General features: G+C 46.9%; 1 protein-coding gene across 2 annotated transcripts in view; it reads left to right on the forward strand.

Annotated features, from left to right (window-relative positions):
* LOC119458437 (general transcription and DNA repair factor IIH helicase subunit XPD-like) overlaps nt 1-15,904 on the forward strand; it is a 185,702-nt gene extending 169,798 nt beyond the window's left edge. For both annotated transcript variants that reach the window (XM_049671203.1, XM_037720274.2), the window contains exons 18-22: nt 247-319; nt 400-470; nt 1,713-1,856; nt 8,473-8,616; nt 15,734-15,904. In XM_049671203.1, coding sequence (XP_049527160.1) covers nt 247-319; nt 400-470; nt 1,713-1,856; nt 8,473-8,616; nt 15,734-15,826 — 525 coding nt within the window. In that variant the 3' untranslated portion in view covers nt 15,827-15,904. The remainder of the gene's footprint in view (nt 1-246; nt 320-399; nt 471-1,712; nt 1,857-8,472; nt 8,617-15,733) is intronic.
* Nucleotides 15,905-20,715: the final 4,811 nt, after the last annotated feature.

Consider the following 20,715-nt stretch of genomic DNA (forward strand, 5'->3'; position numbering starts at 1 on the left):
TGCATCAAAGTCACTATATTGATGTTTAACTGTATAATGGATGTTTCCCACTGGATTATTGCGGTCTGTTGTAACGAGCACTGACTTTAATGAGCCATGCAACGCTGAACAGCTCAACTACTTAGCAAGGTAAGGCATGTGTAGAAGAAGCTCCACCCTTGAAGTTGGACCTTCATAGTTGGAGAATGTTGCAAGTGAGCAGCAGTGTTTGCAGCGCTGAGCCTGAAATCTTCTGCTTTGGTGCAGGCCTGCGAGAATGGAAGAGGGGCTGTGCTCCTTTCTGTAGCTCGAGGCAAGGTGTCCGAAGGTGTTGACTTTGGTGAGCGCTCTTGACTGGTTGGTTTCCGCCCCTTGTTGGACCTCACTGAGGTGTATCTGAGAACTTGCTCTCTTTTGCAGACCACCACCTTGGCAGGGCAGTGCTCATGTTCGGCATCCCTTTTGTCTACACGCAGAGCAGGATTCTTCGGGTATGTGTGTACGAAATCCTTTTAAAGCCAGTGGTGCCACAGCTAGATGTAAGACACAGTTAAATCTCGCAAATAGAGAAACATCTTTAGCTGAAGATCATGTTATATACATTGAGAACTTTGTTCAAGTGGGATTTCTGTGTTTCAGCAGTCAAAAAAAGAAATACACAAACTCCTAGAGAAGCTATAGTGGGTCAAACCTTGTTGGTAAGCATACATCAACGAAAGTCACATGAATACAATTGAAACTAGATTTAACGAAGTGATGACCACGCTCGAATTATTTCGTTAAATCGGGAAGTTCGTAAAATCAAGAAAGGGATTTTTCAGTCCTTCAAAATCTCAAATTGTAACGTAGCAACACCCAAAAGCTACCCTGGCATTGTATTTGCCACAAACCATGCCTGCGCATGTGAAAAGTCCGCGAGGGGGGCCCGAATTACTTGTGCAACGTGGGATGCAGGCCAGGTAGACAGTCACATGAAGCTATGACAGGCTGCCGATATGCAAAGACATGGGTGCAATGACTGACTAGGGCACGTAGATGTTTTAACGCCATAGCATTAGAGCGCATGCTCGAAAAGAAACCCATCTGTGGGAAAATTAGAAAGAAATAACTGCTTTTTAAACTCATTTGTTTCTGGAAAAACTTCGTTAAATCGGGTTTGTGGCCATTATTTTCAATAATTTGGGTTGGTGACACCAGTGAACCCTATTGGTACTTGCTGGTGAATGGAAATTTCTTCGTTAGATAGAGAAGTTCCTAAAATCGTGTTTCTTAGATCAAGTTTTAACTCTAATGGAGTCATAATTTTACGATCATGCTCACTGGCCGTCATTTTGCTTGTTATAAGCATAACAGCCATTAGTTTTGTTATTTGGGTTGGTGACAGTATTGAACCCTATGGGTACCTGCTGGTGAATGGAAATTTCTTCGTTAGATTGGGAAGGTCATGAAATCGGGTTTCGTTAGATCAAGTTTTAACTGTAATGGAGTCATAAGTTTAGTATCATGCTCACTGGCCGTCATTTTGCTTGTTACAAGCATAATGCATGATAGTCCTTGGGCTACTAGCACTCAGACGGAGAGATAAATTAAGGAAACTTGAAAGTGTGGAAGATGGGGCATGGTTGTTGGTGTGATTGGAGAATGCTTGGACTTGAGCCATCTTACAGCTGTGGCAATACACTGGCCTTGATGGTGAAGAGTGTAATGACGCCTCACCACTTTTTCTTTGCTAGGCCCGGCTGGAGTTTCTGCGGGACCAATTCCAGATCCGGGAGAACGACTTTCTCACCTTCGATGCCATGCGGCACGCTGCGCAGTGTGTGGGCCGAGCGCTTCGTGGGAAGACTGACTACGGCATCATGATCTTTGCTGACAAGGTCGGCAACCACTATTATGCAACTAGTATCTGCACTTAATGCGTAGTTGAACAAAGCGTAAACAGATGACTGCAGCAGAGGAAGAGTAGCCGTGAAACATACTCATCTTCTCGTGTGTTGTCACAGTCTTGGGAAAAGTATTTCAGGTGTATGCATAGAATGTGTGGAACTCTGTCGCACAATTCGTGTGTCCTAAAAGCTGTTTACAAGACAGCTGCTGGTCTGCATGTCTAGAGGGGATTTATTTTTAGGTATAATTTAATCACTAGGTATTGCAACTGGACTGTGCTAAGGATGAAGGTTTAACAGAACTGTTGATGAAGGTTTAACAGGCAAGTTGGTTTAGCCTCATCTTGTGTAACAGTGCAACATAGAACTGAACAGGAACGAAGGAAGTGATGGGGTAGGCTTGACAGGTTGCATAGGGCTCTTAACTCTCCCTACCATGGGGAAAATAGGTGTTTTTTGTATGCTATGGCAGATTTTCTTTCTGAAGGAACTACTGCACGCAATATTTAATGAACTGCATAATAAGAAAGCAAAATGAATGCACTTTTCACGCATAAAAGCGTTATTAACGAGTTGTATGTCATAAAAAGATAATTGAACAAAATTTGTAAAGACGTGCTTGTATCTACTAAGACAGAAATGTTACGAAAATTATGAGATGTAAAAAATGTATTGCCGCCTATTAGGCACTATCTTCGAAAAAATCTAAATTTTTCATTGAACAGGTAATTCCGCTACAAAAATTAAACTGCAAGCACTACAGTTGGGCGTGCCGGTCTGCGGCCGCCGATGTTCCGGGCTGGTTTCCATCGTCATCACTTTCAGACTTGAAGTCCGATGAAAAGTCAGTGTCCTCCGACTCGCTGCTATTCGATGTATCGATAAGATCAGCTGCAGAGGCAGTAGAATCGCGATATCTGCAATCTCCCGAAGTGCGCATGCCGTTTTTGGAGCCGGACATCTTTGCGTTTTGCTTTGACGATCGCGAAACTTTGAAACGTGTTTAAATATCACCACCTGGCAGGAAAAAAAGCGAACTGCTTAGAAAACAAAAATATAGTTTCTCCTCTTTCACGTCCGATGGCGCAGTGTGTCCGTGAGCGGCGCAGAAGGTCTCGGAAGCGGCGTTCAAACCATCGATAGCGGGCGGTCATTTTTTCGTTCACCTTTGACAATCGCGAAACTTCGGAGCACGTTTAAAAATCACTGCCTCGCGGGAAAAAAGTCAGCAACCAACCACAACTTCAATCGCCTTTGAGGTGCACTGGTTAGGCCTAACCAGTGGTGGCGTCGAGGTGGCATGCCGTCGCAGGTAACTTGCCCTTGATGTGTTCCTACCCGTAGACGATTACACAGAGACTACGCATGCGATCACGCCCACGGGCTGAACTGACAGCAAAGCATACGAAGCGGAGTTTGGTTTTTGGGGCGATCAGCCGTGGCAACTACTACGAATGCCTACGAAGTTTGTATGTGCGCTCACTGGTACGAACGGCGAAAGCTCACAAGTGCACATAAAGCCTAAGAGTAGCTCCAAACTAAATTTGCTAAACACTGCTTAAATCGACAGCAGTCAAGGCCGCGTTCAGTGCAAAGTGCACCGCTGATAAGCACTCGAGCAAAGGCTCCTCCGTCACCTAGGCAATCACTGCTCTCCCGCATCGTGCTGCTGCCTTTTGTGTTTCTTTTTTTTTCGTTTGTTTGTTCATTAATTTTGCGTCTCATGCTCCTCCTCCACATTGCCCTTGTTGCTGTCCTGTCCCATCGGCGGGCGCACCTCATTGAGAAGCATGCTTGTTACCGCGCTTGGCGATGGGATTTTCCTGCGGAAGCCGCATTATAACCGGTATTTTGCCTTGCAAGGCTGCACTGTAAGCGAGTATGTGTATACATGGAGTTCTATGGGAGAGTAAACGGGAGTCGGAAAAGGCCGAGTTGTAGCCAGTTGTGCACTATGAGCAGTTGCGTTATAAGCGGTCTAAGCTGTACGTTTTCCAGCCACTGCATCGTATTTAAACAAGAAAAGGCGTGAAGCGCGCGTGATCGAGAATAGTAACCGCCGCCTGCCTCAGCAGCTTCTCCGCAATTCAGCCAAAGACTGATTTTCCGTACACCCGATTTTTCGGACATGCCTGATAATTGGGACGACTTTGCGGCACTGCGATGCACCCCATAGAGTCAATGTATAAGAACGTCAGAAATTTCGGGTGCAAAGACCCTTCGCCGCTCGATTTTCCAGACTTTTTGCCGTGTCCGCAGGTTCGAAGCGGCATTAATCGAAGCCACCTCCAACTATCTCGCCGCCTTGAACCTGTGCTCTCGCACGCAAATACCCTTGCAGCCGCAACCACCACCGCGGCAACCAAGGCCTAGTAAAACCACGTTTATTCGACCCTCGTTAATTCGGAAAAGCGGACAACTCGAACTCGTCCTCTAGTCCCGGCTGGTGTATGCATTATTCAGTGCAATCAAACTCTCGTTAACTCGGACGTATTTGGCCACACATCGGTTAATCCGGACACAACTATCGGAGTTTGGCGAGCGAGGAACACCGCAAATGTGTGACGCAAGAGAGTAAAAACGGCGCTAGCGTCCAACCGAAACAAAGCGGCGGAGTCCGTATGGTCCGCATCGCCATAGTCATCAGAGGTAATCATATGTGAATACAACGCCAGAACGCTTCGTGTCTCTGTACTTTTTATTCTCGCGTTTACTTCCTCGCATAACACCACGTTGGCCGCAGGATTTCATAATTGCATAGTCGCCATCCATGATCGCGTCATAGCGATCGCGGTTTCTTCTGCAGCGGTTACAGCAAACAGTAGATGCGTTTTTACTTGGTACGCGCATCGCCCGCGTGCCTAGAAAAACTGCGTAGTCGCCATCCATAATAGCATCGAGAGCGACTGTGGTTTCGTCCGCAGATGTTGCAGCGAATGATAGTTTCGTTCTGACTAGGTGCGTGTGTCGGCCGCGTGCCTTCAGCACCGCAATGTCTCCGTTCGTAATCACGTTGATAGCGGCCGCGGTTTCCTCCGCAGTGGTTGCTGTTGACAGTCGTTTTATTTTGACTCAATGCAAAGCTGACGAGAATGAAGAGCACCGGCTACATCGCGATGGACGGACTATCTTTTGGCGATCAGCTCACTGGCGACAACATAATCGGGATGTGCGTGTGGTAGTGCAAAGGGTGTCGCAAATGAATTCACACGCCACAGCCGAGCTGTGAATGAAGTTGCAAGGCCTCGATTGCCACTGCAAGAGCCAATGACTCACGTGATGACGAGAATTGCAGCTTCCGCACTGCTTTTGTGCAAAATAAGTGCAGTATTTGCTCATTCATTCACTAAATAAAAGCATGTTGACGGAGTAAGTATTTGCTTATTGTTTTCTGGATACCCTGGATAATTCGACATTTGGTTAATTTGGACATTTTTTTCGGTCCCGTGAAATTTGAATTAACGAGGTTTTTCTGTAGTTGGGTACAACTTAAGGCAGGAAAGGCCCTGGCCAGATGACCGAAGCACAACAGCCGGTTGCCTCCGCGACTAAAGAAATAGTCCCGCAGATGTGACTCAACCCCAGTTTCTAACCCCACAGTTCGGAGAACAACGAGCACGGGCTGCCATGTTCTCCGCTGTGTTGCCACGACACATAAAAAAATACTAGTAGATTTTCTCTAGAAAAATTCGTGAAAATCAGTAGATTTTTTATTTCAATTCTGGCCCTCGGTTTCTGAACCCACGATTCAGCACTTATATTAGTACTCTATTGTAGTATTGTAGCTTCTGAGAAATTGCGCAACAATGACCTCGCAATTTTTGGTGATAATGTTGAGAAACTTGGGGTTCCCGAAGGCCATAATCAAGCATGGATTTAAAAACATTCAAGACCTCGCGATGGCGTATTCAGTAGCGTCAGATGGTAGTTAATGCCTGAAAGCTTTAGTGTTGGTGAGTTCTGTTGAGCTAAATGAAACGTGCACGCTGAAGTTGTTCAGTTAATGCATGAATTGATGTGACGCAATGAGTGACGTGCCCTGTCCATGTGGCATGTGCAGCACACGAGCAGAAACTGACAATCTGACTGCACTATTCAGAACAAGTAAGTAAGTATGAGTTCCTGTTTCCTTTTAGCACAGGTAAGGCGCTATTGCGCTAATAGCGCCACAGAAAAAGAGTAATTGGTTGTCGTTTTATAATTGCGAGTTACGGTAGTACACTCAGTTCCACCGATTGATCAGTCTGACTCTTGCCCCAGTCTTTGCTCATAAGACATCAATAGCATCAGGTTTGAGAATCTGGAAACACAACAATGCGCTCATTTTTGAGCCAAGCTGACTTTTTTGGTTTGTTATCCAGGTAGCACTGCATTAAAATGAACTCGGTACGGGGAAAGTAGCAGTTTTGCTTTCATTTCCGTAGAAAAGACAAAAATTAGTCGATTCAATCGTCTTATCACTGAATCAGCAGAAAATTTTAAATATCAGTAGATGTACTGATAAATCAGCAGCCATGGCACCACTGGTTCTCCGTCAGTGGGGTCACTGGCCATCCGGCTCATGAAGTCAGTCTAGAGTGCGCGCTCTTTGGTGGAGGCTCGTGCATCCACCTATGAGGGGCAAATGCCGCTGCCTTCTAAAGTTGTACCCCACTATAGCCACTGCAACGTTCGCTACCAAGCTTCTTGCTGTTCGGTGCCGTGTTTTTCAAACAATGCACCGCTTTTAGCAATGGTGCCGACTCCACCTTTATAGTCCTTGCTAATGGCTTCGAAGCTCAGAAAGCACGGCGCATTGCAGAATGCCGGTTCCCGAAAGTCAGCTCCGCCTCAATACAGAATTGTTACGCAGTAAAGTGTGCGCAAAGTATTGCAGTGGAGCATACCAACAGTAGGAAGGGGCAGTTGTCACGGGACACAGCATGCTTCCTTTAATTATACACGCATGCACCCGCCGTCTCCTGTCACAATACCAGCACCGATACGCCTAATATGTGTACTGGCAGGCCTTTAGAGCCATTTCGGGTGTGCCTGTGGCGATTTGAGCCCTTAGGGGCGGTAAAAGGCATGCATTCATTTTCTCGGACGTTTTTGCGGCCTCAAGGGAGTCCGAAAAATCGGACGTTGACTGTACTCGCCTGCCCGTCTTACGTGATGACGGTTGTGTGCACTAAGTTTCTTATTCTGGTACCAGCAAATTTCCCGTGGGTCGTTGCACACCGCATCCACAGCTATCGCCGCCAACTTTATTACGATAAGCATCTTCACTTATCTGTTTCACAGTGCATGGGCTGTTGTAAGTATACTGCACACTTTTAATGGGCGATAACCCAAACACGCCGCCTTTTCCTGCTCCATGCAGCGTGAATGGAGCGTCATGTATCACTCTGGCAGCATAGTAGGCATCGTATTTCGGTGTTGTCCACCAGCTAGATTTCATTTATCTTTCCAGTTGCAGTCTCAAAACACTGCGCAAAAAGGAAAATGACAGCATGCGTCTTGGGTAGCTTAGGCCATACCAGATCGAGACATGTCCGTGTCTTGTGCCGTAACGATTCGCATTGAGTGGCTACATCAAAACTTCCCACCAAAGGCCCCGCTTGAAGCTGCTGACCCAGGCCTAATTTTAGGAGTACAAACGTAAGCTTGCTGAAGCCGTAAAAAACGACAACGTGCTTTTCGGGAGCACTTGAACCCCACCAGTTCGGCTCGTGTCGGCGTCTCGTGCTGCAACGATTCGCACAATGCGATGTCAGCTACAGTTGAGTCTGTCAATTTTTTCGTCACTTCCGATCGCACATTTTTTTGGTTAGTACGTCTTTTCTCGCATTTTCTTCTGAAACGTATGAACGAGGTTCTACTGTATTTGCACACCCGTAATTACTACCCTCTTTGCGGGCATCACTCGCCTGTTTTGTCTAGAGTAAATTGAAAGCGCACATGAACAGTGGTGGTGTCACTGAAGAGATCTTGATTTTGATTCATTAAAATGATGGCGTCATCTGTCATGACTAAGGCAAACACAATTTTCTGCTGTAGCAAGCCTGGTTTTGTGTCAAATGTATTTTTAGCAGTCATTCTTTATTGGGGAGAACTCAGACACTTTCATACTTCGATATGAACATACTTGACTGTAGATGCCAGGGAATGCAGGTGTAGATCCACAATGATGCATCCAAGAAGCACAAACTGCATATGTTGTTTATTTATTGGCATTGTTCACGGTGGAAAGATTTAACTTTACGTCAATTCTGTATCTTTTTTCTGCAGCTAATATGGAAAACATACAGAAATATCATATTGCATACTGTTATCTGCTGGAAGGAAGGGTAGCTTATTCTGTACTACCAGAAACATTGCTGGTCGCAATAAGTAGGAAAACTGCCTTAAATTAACAGTACTTACTAGATGCACCTAAGGGCATGCCAACTCATATGGATGAAAAAGGCCTTCGTACCCTCAATGGCTTGTGCTCTCTTTCTCTGTGCGATTCCTTACACACCGTTACACCATTTTGAAGCGGTGATTGTGGTTGAAGATGCCGTAAATGTTTAGCGAAGTCTGTGCTGTATGAACTGACACCTTGGCTGTGCCAACGTTGACGCAGCGTTTCTCACGGTGGGACAAGCGTAGCAAGCTGCCTCGCTGGATACAGGAGCACCTGCAGGATTCTCTCTGCAACCTGAGCACAGAGGAGGCGTTGCAGGTCGTCAAGCGCTTCCTGCGACAGATGGCACAGCCTTTCACAAGGGTCAGTACCTCCTGCAATCTTGGCTTGCGCTGTGTTTGGTAGATGTGTGCCCATACGTGTAGATGAGTGTTCTATTAGTGGCAGTTGTCTGCTTTGTACTACAACAATCAAACATTGTGCGTCTGACAATAATTCTACCTTCGTCATATCTGATAGTCGTACAAGCATGTGCGCTGATATTGGGCAGAAAAATTCGTTAATTTTATATTTCCTGTTTTCCTTCATTATATAAATTCGATACTTCATTATATCTATGTTCTCTACATTGAGGTTTGGCAATATTTCTGCGCATAAGTTCAGCTTCGGTGCTAGCCAGCACTGGCATACAGGTGTACGCCTAAAAATTGAGGAGGCTGATTTGAGAAACTTACTTTAAATGAAGATACATTTATGTAAGTAAAAAATCTTCAGGGTAATGTATTTGACACCCAGTGTCAACAGTGTGTGAGCAAGGGGACCCTCAGCCTAGAGCCAACGTTTCGACCAGGGGATTTGTCAAGGTGACAAGTGCTTTTCTTGGCGCTCAATTTCCCCCCAAAAGCGAGGAGCATAAGCATAAATGAAGGAATAAGGCTGGGGAAAGGGCACTGGAAATGTTCACTAGGAAGATCCTTTGTAAATGTACTTTATAAATAGTCTCCAGTTTCTAATCCTTCGTTCACGTAACATTTTGGTGGAGAGTGCCGTGCCCCGTCCTCGCCATGGAGCTCCGCCGCACCGTCCTACTTTCCACCATGGCTCCCGGTGACGACACCTCGTCTGCTTCTACTCCTGCGACCCCGACAACAACGTACATCACGGTTACCAGTCCCCGCGATCCTGTCATATTCTCCGGCCAAGATAATGTCGACGTTGAGGACTGGCTCAGCCTGTATGAACGTTCCATCCGCCACAGCAGAGACCAGCAAATATGCACTCGACGCCATCACCAGGGCAGCCCAAGCACGCGAAATTGCCCGTGCTCGCCTTCTGACCTTCCAAGAGAACCAACGGCGTTTGTATGATCGTCAACACAGCGATGTCCACTTTTCACCTGGCTCTCTGGTACTCCTGTGGTCCCCGACTCGTCACGTTGGCCTGCCAGAAAAATTCCTGTCTCGGTACACAGGTTCATATCGAGTGCTGTGGGCCGTAACTCCAGTTACTTATGAAATCGCCCCAGTCAGTACCAGTGCCTCATCTGCCCCAAATTCCACTGATGTTGTGCATGTCGCACGCCTCAAACCATATTACTCTCCTGTTACCACCGATATTTGGACGCACCGCGACAGGTGCTTCTGCCGCCGGGGATAATGATATATGCATATTGTGTGTTTCTTGTGGATGATGCGATCGGGTGCCCCGACGAAGAAGACGAACTGCTTCTTGCCCACGAGCTATCGGCAGAACTGGCCAGTGCTGCAGTTATCCTTTGTAAATAGTCTCCGGTTCCTAATCCTTCGTTCGCGTAACAATATGTACATGCTAGCAAGTAGGGTTATTTTGTTATGATGGAACATTGCAATTACATTGTCAATTTTATAAAACCATACTAGTAAGCCGTTATACTAAAACATTGTGTACTTGGCTCATGTTATCTTAGAAAATTTAGTAATTCATAACCCCCACTGTAATGCCTATTGAAGGCGCTGTGGGTATTCCGGTAAATAAATAAAAAAATAGCTGTCCTCACCAGCTTGTGCCTTATTATACCACATCTTGGAGGTATTTGACCCTGAGCTAGTCGTCACTCATCACACAAGCTGTCAAGCAATAAGCTCAGAATTGAGGGTGGTGCTGAAAAAGAAAAAAAAAAAAAGTGCCCTCGCTGTCCCCAAACTTGTGGCCCTTGTTACTAAGAGGCTGGCTTTCCCGCAATGTGTAGAGGTTTAGTGGCTAAGTGTGCTTTGCAGGCGAAATTTTGCTACACGAAATCACAAGATTCAGCACAAAATCGCCCCAATATTATGAGATTAGATAGAAACAAATGCTAAGGACCGTGTTTGTTCCCGCACAGCTAGCAATATATTGGATTTGATTCGAATATTCGTACCCAACCGAATATTGAAACGTTTTCGAATATCTATTTTTCAAATTTTATATAAATATTAAAAATATAATTTTCGATAATATTCAAAATTTTAAAATATTCACACGCCCCTAGCCTGCATGTTCTTAATAGCCCTGAAATGATGCCATTCGGAGCTGGATTTAAGCTGGTGAAAGAAGAAAAATTTTGGCGGAACTTGTCTCAGAATGGCTGTCGACGGTAATGCGATTAGCATTCGAGCAATGTAGTGACACGCTGTATTTCTGAAGTCGCAATAATTTAACATGTGTAGGGTCATTCTGAGATTCTGATTGCTTCAGCTATATGAGAAATAGACATACTACGATATAGTCCCACTCGCCTGCCAAGGTCGCCCATGAGCCTCCTAGCATGACGACGACTGTATGACGCCAATGCAGCGACAATGTGGAACGACAAAGGTGGTTTAATGACGACAGTGAGATGCCATGATTGAATGATGACGATGGTATAATGACGACAGCATCACAACGGCAGGAGGACAATGAGATGACGACAGTGGTGTGGTGGCTAGAGGAGTAGGTGTGCCAACCAAGCGTAGTTGCCCACTTCACATCATGATGCAAAAATGGTGCTGCTGCGAGTACAATGGTGCTCCTGCGCCCATCGTCGCCGATATGCGAACGTAGACAAGAGGCATGTTTGCAGATATCGCTGTCGCTGATTTCAGCTATGATGTATGCTTCAAATACAATTCTGAGCAGTGTAAGCAAAGCTGGATGGAAAATTTGGCTATTTTCAGGAAACAGGAAATACTGGAATTATTTTTCTACTTGGCACTGCAGTTGTAGTGGGTTTGAACAAGTGAGGAGTTATTTAGGAGTTTTATACTACGAGCTGTATGCAGTCTTTTTTCGTTGATTTAATTGATAGTTTAACATTGATAATTTAACTGATTCAAACAATACTTAACTGCACTTAAGTATTGCTTGAATCAGTTAAATTTTGAGGTTCGACATCCTGTACCAATTACCACATAAGCTGAGAGATGCGCATTGGGGTGCTCCCGAATACATTTTTGGCTACCTGAGATTATTTAACGTGCACCTAAACTTATGTACCCAAGCATTTCGCATTTTAACCTCATTGGAATATGGCTGCTATGGCAGCTAGGTAATTAAACCTGCAGGCTCATCCTAGCTCAGCAGCACAATGGTAACCACCGAGCCATTACAGCGGGTAAAAACAGTTTGGAGCAAGGATGTTGCACTTGGAGCTGAATTTGTTACACCCATATAATTAAGTCAATGTCCTTCACCTCTCCTAAAAAGCTTTATAAAAAGACCTTCCTGCCTTTGGCACTGTAACTGGTAAAATTTTTTCTATTTCAGTAACAAGCGAACTTTTCTGCAGAGTTACAGTGCAGCCATTAGCAAGAAAAGAGTCTTTTGCACACATGTGGGGTCCGCTGCTGCTCTTGTTGGCACTGAGAACAGTGGTGCTTTAGGTCTCCTGACTTACAGTTCAGAGCGAAGAAATAAGCATTCCTTTTGAGCCATGGTTGAACTTCTTTGAGGATGAAATACCTTTACTAATTGGTGCGGCCTCTGGTGATTCGGCCTCGGAGATTAGCTTGCACTAAGCTTACCACTCACTTTTTCGTTGTAGAAGTTTTCACATCTTTTAGCAACTTTTAAACACGCAATAAAAGAGACTTGTAGCTCCTCACTGAACAAACTTACGGCTACACAGATGGCATATTTTTTCTCTGAATGCTTTATTTGTAATTTGCCACAAGTACCAGATGACAAGTGCCGCTCAGCACTGTTCTACTTAGCGCGGCGACATTTGGGCATCAGGATGCGGAGAAGTGGTGAACTACGCTCCAGAGGGGTCCGTTGGCACACCTATTCCTCTAGCCACCATAACAATGGTATGGCGTCGGATGCATGATAGCGACTGTCTGATGACAGCATGGTCACAATAGAATGACTAACAAGGAATTACATCTCTGAATAGATGAAGGCAGTATGAGGGCAATGCAATGACGTTACTGAAGTGATCACAATGGTGAAATGACACCGGGACAACGACTTCAGGACAATGGTATGACGACGGGCTGTGTGGCATGACGGGAGTAGGATGTCGAAGCTAGAATGATGACGATGGAACATCTGCGGCAGCATCGTGACGACAGTATGACAATGACTGTATGGCGACGACGCAATAACTATGATCGTATGACAACAGTATGAGGACAATGGGATGACAATGAGTGCATGATAAAAATGGCATGATGATGACTGTGTCAGCAAGCATGTATGACGATCATGCTGTGATGACGACTGCATGATGGGAATTCGATGATGTAGCTGTAGTGACGACGATTGAACGACCACGATGGCCTGAGGTCAACGATCCGACAACGGATGCATGCATGCAACTGTCTGACGGTGACAGCGTGACAACGGTGCGATATTCCCGATTCAATGACTACAGTATAATTAGGATAGAATGACGAAAAAAGATTGATGTCAATGAAACGATGAAGGTGGTATGACGACGACAGCATGACGACAGTGGGATGACGTTACTAAAGTCATGATGGTAAAATTACTGTGACAACGACGACATGATGACAACGGTATGATGAAGTTAGAATGACGATAACGGAATGACCATGACGCGTCACGACGGCGGTGTGATAACGAATGCATGACTGTATCCCGACGATAGCATGACACGATTCGGAGGACAAAACTGGAATCATGACTATGCAACGACCACTGCAACATCACGAGCACATACCTAGTGGCCAAACTATTAGAGAGCTTGGGCCACTGGGTCGAAGTAGAAGGCGTGGTGGCGATGGCATAACGAGAATGCGATCATGAAGCTAGATAGACAATTGAACCAGCATGACGGCATCACGACAGCGCTGTGACAACAAATCCATCACGATGATGGTGTTATGACGATGCAACGATCACGACGGCATCACGTCCACGAGCACATACCTAGTGTTCCAAGCTATTAGGCAACTTGGGACACAAGGTTATGGTAGAAAGCATGACGACAGTGGCATGAGAGTCAGATCACGAAGCTTGAATAATGACCACAGAAAGACCACGACGGCATCATGGCCACGAGCAAATACCTAATGGCCCAATCAGGCAGACAACTTGGGCCACTGGGCCCCTGTAAGAAGGTAGACATATAGATAGATAGATAGATCCAAAATAGCTGAAGTCGGCAAAGAATGCTAATCGCATAAAAAAATCCCATGAGGCCATGTTCAGGCTTTAGGAAGATTGCGGCAGTGTCACTGTTTTATTTAGAAACTGCATTCGGACTCCCTAGGGGCCGCGAAAGCATCCTAAACATCAGGCAGTCCGAAAAAACAAATGCCCCCAAAGTCTCAAATTGCCACAGGCATGTCCGAAATATCTATGAAGGCCTGCCAGTACACTTATTACACATATCGTAGCTCGTACTATGCTAGGAGGTGGCTGGTGCAGGCGTGTTTAATTAAGGAATACAGCGTCCCGTGACAATTGCCCCTTCCTACTCTTCATATGCTTTACTGCAATACTTCGCGTATGCTTCACTGCGTAACACTGTTTTATTGAGATGAAGCTGACTTTCAGTAACCGGCAATATACAATGCACCGCGCTTTCCGAGTTTCCATGACAGTAGCGAGTTTTACAGAGGCGGAGTCAGCATCGTTGCTAACAGTGGCGAATTGTTTCAATGAAAAACACGTTACCGAACGGAAAGAAGCTTGGTAGCGAATGTCAGAGTAGCCAGGCATTGCCGCTTCCTAGCATTGCCGCAGTGACTACAACGGATCTGCGTAAGAGAGCGCCAATTTGAGGCGGCGAGATGATCAGAATGGCGGCGGTGGTGGCTTCAATTGATGCCGTTTCGGACTTGCGGTCATGGCAAAAAGTCCACAAAATTCGGACGGCAAAGGTTTTTTGCATCTGAAATTTCAGACAATTTTATGCATTGACTCTATGGGGTACGTGCAGTGTCGGCGTCCGAATTATCGGGCATGTCCGAAAAATCGGGCGTCCGGAAAATTGGTCATTGACTATATTTGACATACTGGGCAATGGTCCTTAACCAGACCTACAGTTCCGGCTGGTGTTATAATGGTGTGATAAATGAAATACATCTAGCGCATTTGGAGATCCTCGTACTGGTCTGTACTGATTCAATGGCGCTGTTTAAAATCCTGTTAACAATAGTAACCACGTGGAACAGATTTCAGCCTACATTTCTGCACAGGCCCCAGGCAGGAAAACCAATGCCTACCAACAATAGGTAAACAGTGCCTGTGTTGAACATGTGGTGCATATGTGCTCCATATTTTTATCGCTTCAAAGTGCTGGAGACATTCAGTCCTAACTGCATGCCACAGTGGCTGTGGCACTCATCTGCGGAGCAGCTCAATGTCATGAGCTCCATTTCCATCTGTGGCAGTCATGTTTTAGCAGTGCTTTGCTTCCAGCCAAATAAATATATAGGCTAAGTAGGAGACGGCTGTTTAACATAAGTTTAGCCGGAGTGCAACTACTCTTTGTGACAACCGAATTCAGGATAAGCTTCGCCCGCAGAACTACACTGCATCTTCCTGCTCCAAAATGCAGTTCCCGAGAGACCCTGATATTGAAAGAGCTCCACTTCTATTGTGACGTCATGGAAATCAGTGAATGTAATTGGCCTGCATGTCTATGCAAATTCCTGAGTGGACAGAGGTGAATTTTTCTGTGTTCTTTTGTTGTCGCCGACCATACTAGTGGGATGACAAGCTTGGCACTCTTGTTTTTGAATGCTCTAGAACTTTTCTTCTTTAGCATGTTTGTTCTACCTTCTAGTTCCTCCTTACTGTCGCAGTTGTGCCAATTTTTTCATTGAAACAACTCGTTTGCATGGAGCTGCCTATGTTGCACTTCAAGCTGACAGTACAATTAGTAATCTATTGTGCAGTACCCAATGTACGCTATTTGTAATGTACAGCTATGCATTGTATTTGTAGTGCACATGCTATTTGTATACACTGACCAGTTTGCGTTGCGCTCACACTTTTGTGTTTCCGGCTGCAGGAGGACCAGCTCGGAGTGTCTCTACTCACCGCAGAGCAACTACAGTCCGATGAAACAAAGCGCAAACTGGAGAGCAGGGTGCAGCTTCACTGAAGGGCGTGAGGGGGGGATCACTAAAGTTGGCATCATTCCCATCATCAGTGTTATTTAATAAAGCGTCTATGCGCATTTGTTAATTGTTTCTTGAAGACTTGGATGGCATGAACGTGAGGCATTCAGCAGTGATGGTGATGCTGGTTTCTTTTTCGGTTTTTGAGGACGAGAACCAGAACCAGAATGAAAAAGTAAGTGATTATGGTGGGATGTAATTAGGGAATGCTGCCGTGGGTGAAATGCTGACACGATTTATTTTAGTTTTGTAATTACATACCGCAGTTCTATGTGGCTCATGGCAGGAGTGGAATTAGAACTAGCAAAACAAAATCAGGCACAATTAAAATCAATTTAAATAACATCTTTCTTGTTTAATTGTTCAGCCACTCTAGTAACCAATGTTAAGCATAACTTTTTTACATCTCACTTAAATGCTATGCAAAGAGGCATGCTATGCAAGGAGACAGTAAAAGAAAGCTTCCCTCCTCCACTTCGCAAAACCCTATTGATATTCGGTCACCTTCTTTTCAACCTTCATACTTGCTTAGGGTAAAAACATACATGCAATTCAGGTGTGTCGTGTGCCAAAACCACTACCTGATAATGAGGCACGCTGTAGTGGGTTATTCTGGGTTTCCAGGGTTATTTTGAGCACTTGGGGTTCTTTAACGTGCACTGAAATCTAAGTACACGAGTGTTTTCGCAACCGCTCCCATCGGAATGCGGCCGCCGTGGCCGGGATGGAGCTCGCGACCTCAAGCTCTGCACCACAACGCCACAGGCACTGATTTAGCATGGCAAGTCTTGCTTAGGGTCATCCTTTTACATGCAAGAATATGTGGCAGAGTTTCCGGGACGTCGAAGATGTCTGCCAGTGCTAATTACGTAATCATGGAAATTTTGCATGATAAACATTCGTAAGTCGAACCTCGTTATGACGAAGACTCATCCGACACGAAAATAGCTTCGTTATACCCAATATTCGTTTTAAGCATACGCACTGATATCGCTGAAATTAAAAATATCGCTATCTTGTCTACGCAAAACAAAGGAAAGCGTGATGTCTTTGATGCGCGAGAGGACAGTCGCCGGCAGATTTTGATTGCCATTCGGCGGCTTGCCGTGCCGTTACGGGGCTCGGGAACAAGGATAATTACGTGCGCGCACTTTGCATTGTCGCTAATACCAGACGTGCGAAAGGTGGTCACACGGGTTCGGTACATTGGTTTGACGGCTGTGGCCTAGTCAAGCCGCTAGCCAAAAACGCGCACGGCCGTCCCGGGTGTGCCATTTAAAGTAGCCCTTGCCGAGTACAGTCGCCGAACGATTTTTCGGACACAGTCGCACGGTCACGAATTCCGGTACTTCAATCGTCCGTCCAGCCCGCGCGTGAGCTCACGCTCGATCACTGGTGATATCTCCAGGTACGAACATATCGGTGGCGAGGCTACGACTCCTCAGCAGCCACTGCGCCTGCAGCCCTTCATCGCAGCCGTGACGCAAGTGGTTAGGCCTAGGCCTAACTGCCACCGTTTCGTCGGGAACTAAACATGCGGTTTGGAGCCGAGTAATGCATGTATATGTTACGTCGACGCTGCGGCAATGTTTGTGGCATTGCGCGCGAGTCATGGTAACAAAATCGAGTGGTGCACCGTGCGCCTTCCCAAATTTAGGTTTCCGTTTACATTAGTTCAAGGGCAAGTGGCGACGCCGCTGGGATGCCGGCATAATCGCGCAGGTTCCATCCAGCCGTCCAAGAGTCCGTGGGCATACCCCGTGGTGTTAGTGAAGACGAAGGATGGAACCCTACGTTTCTGTGTCGATTATCGTCGCCTCAACAAAACCACGAAGAAGGATGTATACCCTCTCCCATGGATTGACGACACCTTGGATCGACTCTACAACTCAAAGTATTTTTCGTCAATGGACCTCAAAATCGAAGTTGACGAGAGGGACTGGGAGAAGACTGCCTTTATAACAACAGACGGACTGTTCGAGTTCAAGGTCATGCCGTTTGGTCTTTGCTCGGCATCTGCGACTTTCCAACGCGTCATGGATACAGTACTGGCAGGCTTGAAGTGGTAGACTTGCCTCGTCCATTTGGACGAGGCAAGTCCAAATGGACGTCGTCCATTTACCTCGTCCATTTGGAAGCTTCGAGGATCACCTCCGGCGCCTTGAAACAGTGCTTCAAGCAATCAAGACCTCCGGACTCACGTTGAAGCCAGAAAAGTGCCCCTTCGCATACGAGAAGCTCTTATTTTTGGGTCATGTCATCAAGTCCGGAGTGTGCCCTGACCCACAGAAAACGGCGGCCATAACTGACTTTCCTTCACCCGCCGACAAGAAGGCAGTGCGTAGATTTCTTGGACTGTGCACCTATTACAGACGCTTCGTCAAGGACTTTTCACGGATCGCCGAGCCACTGACGTACCTCGCGAAGGCCGACGTCGAGTTCAAGTGGGAGACGCCGCAAGTCAAAGCATTTGAAGAACTGAAGCGACGCCTGCATTCGCCGCCAATACTTGCGCATTTCGACGAAAACGCCCATCCCGAAGTACACACCGACGCAAGCAGCGTAGGACTCGGCACCGTGCTTGTGCAGAGGACTGACGGACTAGAAAGGGTTGTAAGTTACGCTAGCGGGTCGCTATCGAAGGCGGAAGCAAATTATTCCACAACAGAAAAGGAGTGCCTCGCCATCATCGAGTTTCGCCCCTACCTCTAGGGCAGGCCCTTCAAAGTTGTGAGCGACCACCACCCCTTGTGTTGAATAGCTAACTTGAAGGATCGTTCTGGTCGCCTCGCACGATGGAGTCTGAGACTTCAAGCATTCGACATCACCGTCGTTTACAGGTCCGGGTGAAAGCACTCTGACGCCGACTGCTGATTCTTGCGCCCCCATCGAACCGCCGCCACAGGACGACCAGGATAACGACACTTTCTTGGGACTCATCAGTGCCGACGAATTCGCCGAACAACAGCGAGCTGACCCGGAACTAAGGAGCCTTGTAGACTACCTGGAAGGCAAGACCGTCATTCTGCCGAAGGTGTTCAGGCGAGGGTTGGCGTCGTTTTTCTTGCAAAACGACATTCTCTTAAAGAAGAACTTCTGGCCTCTCCGAGCCAACTACCTCCTCGTGGTACCCTCAGCATTGCATCCAGAGGTTCTGCAAGCTCTCCATGACGACCCAACGGTAGGACACCTCGGTTTTTCCCGCACGCTCGCGAGGATACAAGAAAAATACTACTGGCCTCGCCTCTCTGCCGACGTCGCCCATTACGTAAGGACATGCCGAGACTGTCAGCGACGCAAAATACCGCCGACAAGGCCAGCCAGACTTCTACAGCCGATCGAACCACCTCGCCGACCGTTCCAGCAGATCGGGATGGACTTACTGGGGCCTTTTCCGACAACGACGTCCGGGAATAAATGGATCGTCGTAGCTACGGACTACCTCACCCGCTACGCCGAAACAAAAGCCTTGCCCAAAGGCAGTGCCGCCGAGGTAGCCCGATTCTTCGTTGAGAACATCCTCCTGCGTCACGGTGCCCCAGAAGTCCTCATCACCGACAGAGGTACAGCCTTTACGGCAGAACTAACTCAAGCCATCCTGCGATATAGCCAGACAAGCCATCGTCGGACCACCGCCTACCACCCGCAGACGAATGACCTCACCGAGCGCCTAAATAAGAGCATCGCCGACATGCTGGCAATGTACGTCGACGTCGAACACAAGACGTGGGATGCCATCCTTCCGTACGTGACCTTCGCATACAACACGGCTGTGCAAGAAACGACGCACATGGCGCCGTTCAACCTGGTCTACGGAAGGAACCCAGCAATGACGCTTGACGCCATGCTACCGGACGTCACCGACGAAGACAATCTCGACGTTGCCACCTATTTGCAGTGTGCCGAAGAACGTCGACAGCTCGCCCGCTTGCGTATCAAGAACCAGCAGAGGACCGACCGCCGACACTACCATCTTCGACGACGGTACTACCAGCCCGGCGACCGTGTTTGGGTCTGGACTCCGATACGCCGACGAGGACTAAGCGATAAACTCTTACGTCGCTATTTCGGACCCTATAGGATCATCCGGCGTATTGGCGCACTGGACTATGAGGTCGTGCCAGACGGCATTTCGAAATCACAGCGACGCCGCGCACGACCTGAAGTCATCCACGCGGTGCGTCTTAAGCCTTTCTACGCCCGCTGACGAGCTTAGGTACTTTGTTAGGTTGTTTTTTTTTCCTTTATTACGCGTCGTTTTGTTTTCGCTTTCGCGTTTATAGAATCGGGACGATGCTTTTTAAGGGGAGGGTATTGCCACCTATACATGTTTATCTTTGACCGGTGGCCGCTTTCCACCGGCTAACAAATGTTAAACGTTATCGCTCGGCGCAGGTCGCGCCTGCATCGGAAGCTTCTAGAACGTTATCGATGCTTCTATCCGTCGTCTGTGGCCACCGACGCTCATGTAATCTGATTGTATGAGCGACACGAATTGTCTGGAACTGTCTGGAAGACACGCGGGCACCAGGGATTGTTCTGGAACCTTCGATGACTCACGTACAAAAGCCGACGCGTTTCGCCGCAGATCAGATTTTCGACGATCGCCGACTGTGTTCGCCGCTATCGTTGTGCTTTGAGTGTAGCTTGCTTTTGTGGGCACAGGTTCGCCCAGTTAACAACCAGTTTCGTCATACACAGTTTTACGACTGTTTTTTTAATTAAATTAAATTATGGGGTTTTACGTGCCAAAACCAGTTCTGATTATGAGGCACGCCGTAGTGGGGGACTCCGGAAATTTGGACCACCTGGGGTTCTTTAACGTGCACCTAAATCTAAGTACACGGGTGTTTTCGCATTTCGCCCCCATCGA

This window comes from Dermacentor silvarum, chromosome 7 (genome assembly GCF_013339745.2).
Source record: "Dermacentor silvarum isolate Dsil-2018 chromosome 7, BIME_Dsil_1.4, whole genome shotgun sequence".
Lineage (NCBI taxonomy): Eukaryota > Metazoa > Arthropoda > Arachnida > Ixodida > Ixodidae > Dermacentor > Dermacentor silvarum.